Consider the following 8,935-nt stretch of genomic DNA (forward strand, 5'->3'; position numbering starts at 1 on the left):
ACGGTTTTTCCATTTTCGGGGTGCGGAAGGGCTTTTTTTGTGAAGGAGCTACATGGTGCGCATTTTATTATTGCGCGAGACCTCCGCGCAGCTGATAGGATACCTCCTACACACCACCTATCACATGCAATATGCGCGCGATAGCCATCTGGGAATCCCTCCCGCTTCCTGCGGTGTCCCGCCAAATCCGCTGGAAATTGACCGGATTTGAACTGGGGCCACACTTTCCTTCGCTCAATAAATGGAGGGAAAACTGTTTTTAGGTCTAGGACGCGTCATTTTATGTGCTAAATGTTTTCCGTTTCGCGCGTTGGCGGACGGGTGCACCGCGCGCGCCGTGCGGCCATACCGCATGTCCCGGCGGCCCCGTTTTGCAAAGTTGGCAAAGTAAGCCGAGCCAAAAAGTCGAGCGAGCCGCGTGGCGTTATTTTATGTGTCCTATTAACCACTGCAAAAGACTGAATTGGGATACGGCAATTATCTTGAAAAACCCTTCACGAATAGGGCTATCACGTACGGAGTTCTATGGCTTTTAGGGGAAATGAGTAGGAAACGGCCCGTTTCACCACATAGTTTGTCGGAACGAGGCCATATTTGGCACGTGCGTGGGCCTTAGGATGGGAAGCAAGGCCCCGGTCGCGGATTTCCAATCCGAACCACGGGCGACGGTTTTTCCATTTTCGGGGTGTCGGAAGGGCTTTTTTTTTGTGAAGGGGGCTACATGGTGCGCATTTTATTATTGCGCGAGACCTCCGCGCAGCGGTAGGATACCTCCTACACACCACCTACCACTTGCAATATGCGCGCGATAGCCATCTGGGAATCCCTCCCGCTTCCTGCGGTGTCCCGCCAAATCCGCTGGAAACTTACCGGATTTGAACTGGGGCCACACTTTCCTTCGCTCAATAAATGGAGGGAAAATTGTTTTTAGGTCTAGGACGCGTCATTTTATGTGCTAAATGTTTTCCGTTTCGCGCGTTGGCGGACGGGTGCACCCGCGCGCCCGGTACGGCCATACCGCATGTCCCGGCGGCCCCGTTTTGCAAAGTTGGCAAAGTAAACTGAGCCAAAAAGTCGAGCGGAGCCGCGTGGCGTTATTTTATGTGTCCTATTAACCACTGCAAAAGACGGAATTGGGATACGGCAATTATCTTGAAAAACCCTTCACGAATAGGGCTATCACGTCTGGAGTTCTATGGCTTTTAGGGGAAATGAGTAGGAAACGGCCCGTTTCACCACATAGTTTGTCGGAACGAGGCCATATTTGGCACGTGCGTGGGCCTTAGGATGGGAAGCAAGTCCCCGGTCGCGGATTTCTAATCCGAACCACGGGCGATGGTTTTTCCATTTTCGGGGTGTCAGAAGGGCTTTTTTTGTGAAGTAGCTACATGGTGCGCATTTTATTATTGCGCGAGACCTCCGCGCAGCGGTAGGATACCTCCTACACACCACCTACCACATGCAATATGCGCGCGATAGCCATCTGGGAATCCCTCCCGCTTCCTGCGGTGTCCCGCCAAATCCGTTGGAGCTGACCGGATTTGAGCTGGGGCCACACTTTCCTTCGCTCAATAAATGGAGGGAAAATTGTTTTTAGGTCTAGGACGCGTCATTTTATGTGCTAAATGTTTTCCGTTTCGCGCGTTGGCGGACGGGTGCACCGCGCGCCGTGCGGCCGTACCGCATGTCCCGGCGGCCCGTTTTGCAAAGTTGGCAAAGTAAGCGAGCCAAAAAGTCGAGCGGAGCCGCGTGGCGTTATTTTATGTGTCCTATTAACCACCGCAACGAGACGGAATTGGGATACGGCAATTATCTTGAAAAACCCTTCACGAATAGGGCTATCACGTACGGAGTTCTATGGCTTTTAGGGGAAATGAGTAGGAAACGGCCCGTTTCACCACATAGTTTGTCGGAGCGAGGCCATATTTGGCACGTGCGTGGGCCTTAGGATGGGAAGCAAGGCCCCGGTCGCGGATTTCCAATCCGAACCACGGGCGACGGTTTTTCCATTTTCGGGGTGCCGGAAGGGCTTTTTTTTTTGTGAAGGAGCTACATGGTGCGCATTTTATTATTGCGCGACACCTCCGCTCAGCGGTAGGATACCTCCTACACACCACCTACCACATGCAATATGCGCGCGATAGCCATCTGGGAATCCCTCCCGCTTCCTGCGGTGTCCCGCCAAATCCGCGAGAAGCGACCGGATTTGAACTGGGGCCACACTTTCCTTCGCTCAATAAATGGAGGGAAAATTGTTTTTAGGTCTAGGACGCGTCATTTTATGTGCTAAATGTTTTCCGTTTCGCGCGTTGGCGGACGGGTGCACCCGCGCGCCCGGTACGGCCATACCGCATGTCCCGGCGGCCCCGTTTTGCAAAGTTGGCAAAGTAAACCGAGCCAAAAAGTCGAGCGGAGCCGCGTGGCGTTATTTTATGTGTCCTATTAACCACTTGCAAAATACGGAATTGGGATACGGCAATTATCTTGAAAAACCCTTCACGAATAGGGCTATCACGTACGGAGTTCTATGGCTTTTAGGGGAAATGAGTAGGAAACGGCCCGTTTCACCACATAGTTTGTCGGAACGAGGCCATATTTGGCACGTGCGTGGGCCTTAGGATGGGAAGCAAGTCCCCGGTCGCGGATTTCCAATCCGAACCACGGGCGATGGTTTTTCCATTTTCGGGGTGTCAGAAGGGCTTTTTTTGTGAAGTAGCTACATGGTGCGCATTTTATTATTGCGCGAGACCTCCGCGCAGCGGTAGGATACCTCCTACACACCACCTACCACATGCAATACACTAGGGCAGGATGGTCTACTGCCTAGAGGACGAGGCCGGAGGACCACGAGTGAGGAGGTTTCACTTTCCCAGCGACGAGGAGGGGGCTTACCCCCTAGAGGACGAGGCCGGGGCCAAGAGCGTACACTAGGGCAGCGGACTCCGACGCCCTCCCTTAGTGATGTACCCTCCGCTACTGGCACCGAGACTTCCGAGGGGGAGGAGGGAGCGAGAGGAGCCTCCCCAGAGGATGAGGAGATAGAGGAGGATAGTGAGGTGCAGCAGGAGGAGATTGATGAGGAGGAGGAGGCGCAGGCGGAGGACGAGGACGAGGAGGAGCTCGAGCCACAGGGGAGCTCGAAGTCGATCTGGACTCGGGGAATAGCGGGTCTCCCAAAAGTACCAGCTAATGATGATGAGAAAACCCTCATTAAGCCGAATAACAAAGAGTAAGTGGTCATTTGAACAAATATTGGTAATACTAATATAGCACATACTAATATTCTGACTCTTGTGCAGCAATTGGTCATTTGTTGGTACACGGGGCCGCCTTCCAAATGGTGTGCTTGGAGTCTTGCTGAAGAAGTATTGGCCGGGGCTCTACAGGTTGAAGCCGCTAGATGAAACATGCCGGGACAAGAAGCTAGCCCTTAAATGGGAGGACTATGAAGCTGCTCATGACGAGAGCTTCGGGACCTGTGCGAATGCTGTGATCACCAATTTTTGGGTAAGAAATTTTCGAAAAGTACACAAGTCACCATGTTTGATGCAGAAATCACTTGTTTACATTGTATAGAAAAGTAGTAAAAACAGTACTGTATAACTTTATTGGCAGCTTGTATCATGTCTTCCTAGAAAATTTTAAAAAATAACAAGTGAATTTGCTAATGGCAGAAAACATGTCTTTCTCCACATAGCAAATTAGACAATATAGTGTGTGATCCATTTCACCACTGCTATATGCCTGTTCACAGTTCGTAAATTGTTATTCAAGATTCAAGAAAACGCCACAACCACAAACTTGAACAGTTTCTGTTCTTCCAGGATAAACGGAAGCATTTCACAATTCACATAGTAGTCAGCACTAACGATCAGTAACATTTATCACTAAAGCATGAGGAAACTAAAATACTACATTGCCCTGAATCCAAGGTGAACACTGCCCAGTTGCTAACATGGCAGATAAATAGCTCAGTAGATAAAAAAGTTCCAACGGTTCATCACCACTAAGATTCAGTGGTTCAGCTCGTCACCAAAATCTCCGAGATTAGCTTCACATTGCCCCAGAAGTAGTGTGTGCAACAGATCAACAGCTAGAAACCACAACTAATACAGGAAGCACAACTGGTTTAGCATTATCACCATTTAATTCTTATCACCTTTTCCCTCTTTTGCAACATATTTCAGAACAGAAATAGTAGCTGACCACGTGCAATAGTTTGTTGAGTTTTTCATAGTTCTCCATCAACGCACCGTTTATTGCATGATTGTAGGTCTTTTATAAAGTGCCGACGGAGGATAGTACCAAGGCGGGCCAGGTCTTGGTGAATGCCGCGAGGAAGATGGTACGCCAGCAGCGGTACGATGCGCGCATTGTGGCCATCTCGCACTTCTACGCCGAACAAGGCAAAAGGGTCCTCAAGAAAGAAATTGTTGCAAAAGGTCTTACATTGTCGAAGGAGGAGTTCATGGGCGTAAGTAAATTGTCTCTTATTCTCTGTTGGTGCTAGTTGCATTACATGTTCTTGAAATGAGATGCTTCCATTCTTTAGATTGCTCCCAAATGGGTCGATGGACGAGACGATGGATGGGCGGCGTTGGTGGACTTGTGGGTCGGGGAAGATGCGGAGTTCATGGCCCAAAGCATGAAAAATAGGGAGAATCGTGGCAAGGATGGAACGCACAATGCAGGAAACCGGTCCCATGATCGCTACAAGGCGCACCAGGTAATTCTTTCTGACATCCATCCTTCCTGTTGGACATGTTCATGTAAATTGAAGATGATTCTTCGTAGTATAGTGCTGTATTCAGTTATTATCACTATATTTCTATCAGGACTAGCAAAAACGATCGAACTTAAATGTGCACAGACAGCGCTCAATAATTCAGTAAGTACATGTTCCGCATTCAGCTACAACAATCCAAATACTTCAGCTGTGACCACACCCTGTTGACGGTTGGAAGGCTCAGAAAAATTAAAGATGGTTCTCCATATGGCACACATGTACTCCGTATTCATTTGGTTCTGCTCTCCATCTGGAGTGTATAGTAATAAAAACAATCGAACTAAATGTGCACAGACAGCCCTCATGATTCAGTAAGTGCATGCACAACTAGTAGTAGAACAATCCAAATGCCAACATCTTGTTTTGTAGTTCTTCAGTTGGAAGCATCCGACCTGGTTCTATGTTGGTTTTCTTCAGTAATTTGTTTCCTACACTGTCATACCTGAATCCTGTATACATTTGTCTGGCGTTTCAGGAGCAAGTTCATGGGAAGCCGCTTACTATGTTAGGAGCCTGGAAGATGTCGCATAAGAAGACGAAGGTCGACAAACCTGGAGAGGAGCAATACTATGGTAAGTCTGGCACATACTTGCAAAATTACGCGACGGCGTTCAAAAAACTGCATGGGGAGGATTCTCATCCCCTTGAGGAGGAGGTCGACGAGACGGTGGTGATCGTGTCAGGGCTCGGCAAGCGGCATGGCCGCCATCAGATTCTTGATGGGGTGATCGCGCCTACCACCACACTCACACAAGTTCGAGCTTCTAGCATGAGCAGCAGTCAGTTGATCCCACCTCGTCCACGGCACGGTGGATCTAGGCGGGCCTTCGATGTAAGTTCTTCCTAATTTTCATCATTTTTCTAACTTTTCGTTCATGCACCGCTAGTTGGTTATATTGTTGAGATTCATTATGTCAAATTCTAGACTTCTCTGGACGAGGCATACGATAGGCTCTATGAGAGTTATGAGGAGAAGCTTGAGGAGTACGTGAAGTCGGTTGAAGCCCACGATGCGTACCAGGCCAGCCATAATGCGGTTAGTTCTTTCTCTCATTCTATCCAAGAGAAGTTCCACGTTCACTGGTTTCAACTATGCGTACCAGGCCAGCCATAATGCGGTTAGTTCTTTCTCATAACTTGCAGGCGGTGATGGCGTATATTACTACTGGAGTTCAGCCAACTATGGGATCTCCGCCACCACCAAAACCACCGCTACCAAGGATCCCAACGAGAGAAGAATTCCTCGCCTCGGTCACCTCAGGAATTCCGGTAAGTCCTTTGCAAGATGACTCAATCACTAGTTCTAGTTTTGTTGCACACAGAGAGATTTATAATTTCTATCTATTGCTCTAACATATAGGGATCAGCTCAGTCAAGCACTGATATTGGTCGTGCTTCTGCCTCGCCCTCACCCTCGCCCAGCCAGTCGCGGCCTATCACTCCGATTCATACCGGAAGTAGTCGTGGTCCTAGTGCTTCTGCTGAGCCTGCTGACTTGCCGTTTCAGGTTAGTTCCATGCGAACTTGAGCATCGAAGCTATACTCGGACAATTTGCCTTGCAAAATTTCGAACTTGAACAATTGCCAATGCTAAATGGTTCTTTTTCTTTATTATGTAGTGATGATGCTCTAGGAGGCAGACCTTGACAAGTGCGGGAACTCGAAGTCCGTTGTTTGTGATTGTTGAACTTGTAGTGTCTTGCTTGTGTCCTGTGACATGTATCATGAAGAACATATATATGTGAATTTGTCGTGCTTGTGTCATTATGTATACATGTGAACTCGTTGTGTTTGGGCCATTTGACATGAGGACTATATGTGCACATGCATTGGTGGCTGTTAATCATCTGTTGCACTTTATGTGAGATTGTCTATCTGTTATGTGTAATTTTTTGTTTATGTACTGATATATAATATATATGCTCATTTGTGCCTGGAAAGAAAACTAGAAAAACCAGGCAAATTAAAAAATAAACCAGACCATAGGTGCCGACGGCCTGGCCGTCGGCGTAGCTATGGCGACGTGCTCCCAGGTCTGGACACGTGGATCTGTGCCGACGGCCGCACCGTCGGCGTAGTTACGAACATGCTCCAGGGAGCCGGGCCTGGAGGTATGCCGACGGCCGGGCCGTCGGCGTATCTCGACAGTCGTCGAGCATGCTGGTGACGCCACGTGCAACAGAGGAGCCGACGGTCTGGCCGTCGGCGTATCACCGACGCCGTCAGACGGCCGTCTCCGTGGAAATACGTTGCCGACGGTTGAGCTGGGCATACGGCCGAAGAAAAACCGTCGGCATGGAGTAGACGCCGACGGTTGGAGATGCGCCGACGGCCAGATCCGCTACGCCGACCGGAGATACGCCGACGGCTCTACGCCGACGGCCACCGTCGGCACAACAGTACGCCGACGGCTTGTCCATGTACGCCGACGGCTGGTGGCCGTCGGCATATAACCGTTTTCCTGTAGTGCTTGGGGCTCGATCCTAGAGGCTCGAATCCAAGAAGATTTGACTCTGAAAAGCTCCCTTGTCTTTCGATGCACATAGCGGCTTCTATAGAGATTACAATGAGTCACCATTAGGCTAACCCTCCAACTCTCTCCAGTTCAAGTAAACGAATTAGTTGTTCAAAAAACGGCATGTCTTTGGTCTTTTACTCTATTTAGTTGAACTAAGAAGGGTTCAAAGGAGTATCCTAGTTGTGACCTGCATCTCTAAGCTTCTACTACCTCCGTTTCAAAAAAAACAAGGCGTATACGTATTTTAAGATAAACTTTGACCATAAAAATCGAGCAACAAAAATCTTTTGATTATATTATATATACATAGTACCGGCAGATTCGTATTGAAAAACACTTTCCAATGATGCTATTTTCATAAAAAAAAAATATATTTAAAGTAATTTTTAATAATAAAAAGTACGAAAAACGAGAACGCTTTATTTTTTGAAACGGGTACTACAACCATTACTGATATGCAAGATATTCAAAAGGAAAAAAAAAGAAATGGCATATCATGTCAGCTAGCTGAATGTTAACTGAACAATATGGGACTGCTAGAATTCTACTTGTAATGTCTTCCTCAATTAATGGATATATTTGTTCCAAATAATCCCACTTGCCTTTCGGTGGATGCAACATTTAAATCTTGGGACGCAAGACGGCAGGAGCTCTCAATAAAACATGTGATAGGCATCGTACCTGCTGGCTGGAGCATATACCTTTTTTTTTCGAGAGCACGCGAAAAACGTGCCTTATCTTTATAGAAAAGAAAGAGAGTGTCAAAATACAAGAACAGTACCATGGCGCTGTGAACACACACACACGTCACCCGCCCTCCGGCTAGGCCTACTCTCTCGCTATATCTAGCCTCCCTCCTCTCTTGGCGCTCTCCCAAAGGTGGAAGTCATCTCTGATCTTGACCGCTATTTGGTCCACCGACTTCTGCTCCCTCTCATTTCCGAAAGCCCTAGCGTTTCGCTGCTTCCATAGCGTCCATGTCGTACTGATGACCAAGGAGTCGAAGCGCTTCCTATCAATCCTCCTCACTCGCTTGCGGGCCTCCGTCCACCATCTATGTAGATTGCCTGAGGCTCCAGGGTCGGCGATCTACAGCTCGGTGCTTTGCAGCACCCTGCACCAAACCTGTCTCGCATAGGGGCAAAGGGTAAGGATGTGATCAACGATGTCCTCATCTTGTAGGCATGTGTAACATGCATCCGGATGCTCCTACAGCCCGTGCCTCGCTCTCATGTCAGACTATTTATTATGCACTTGTTGTGATCTTAAACTAGCTATGGTAAAATATCTTAGGTCTATATCATGCTCCCTTCGTCCGGAAAATGATCTCTCAATTTTGTGTAGATTCAAATCTATTCGTATCTAGATAAAATTAAGACATCTTTTTCCGGGCCAAGGGGTAGATGTATTGCAGTGGTTAAAAATTTCTTCCTCGCTACATGGTGTGTCTTGCCAGCATTTGGAGGATCGCATGATCAACAGTGGGAGTGGGTACAAAGAGACAATCCTTTTCTGTTGAAAAGCTTACTGAAATCTAGGGTCACTCTCATAAATCAGGTGGGCCAAAAGGTGTGGCACTAATCCGAACGAAAATGACATTGCATTTTTGTGAAGTCTGGATCAATGAAGCA

At 48.0% G+C, this 8,935-nt stretch overlaps 1 protein-coding gene and 1 long non-coding RNA gene across 2 annotated transcripts; both read left to right on the forward strand.

Moving 5' to 3' along the window:
* Positions 1-2,864: 2,864 nt before the first annotated feature.
* On the forward strand, positions 2,865-5,633 carry LOC124682078 (the record flags this gene model as incomplete). The annotated part of the gene is given in 5 exon segments (XM_047216846.1): positions 2,865-3,229; positions 3,300-3,507; positions 4,274-4,474; positions 4,553-4,726; positions 5,262-5,633. Coding segments are annotated over 5 exon segments (1,320 nt in total), but the record flags the coding sequence as incomplete, so codon positions are not given.
* Positions 5,634-5,717: 84 nt separating this feature from the next.
* Positions 5,718-6,164, forward strand: LOC124682079. The gene is made up of 3 exons (XR_006996136.1): positions 5,718-5,822; positions 5,930-6,055; positions 6,147-6,164. It is a non-coding gene; the product is annotated as an uncharacterized LOC124682079 (long non-coding RNA).
* Positions 6,165-8,935: the final 2,771 nt, after the last annotated feature.

This window comes from Lolium rigidum, unplaced genomic scaffold (genome assembly GCF_022539505.1).
Source record: "Lolium rigidum isolate FL_2022 unplaced genomic scaffold, APGP_CSIRO_Lrig_0.1 contig_67382_1, whole genome shotgun sequence".
NCBI lineage: Eukaryota > Viridiplantae > Streptophyta > Magnoliopsida > Poales > Poaceae > Lolium > Lolium rigidum.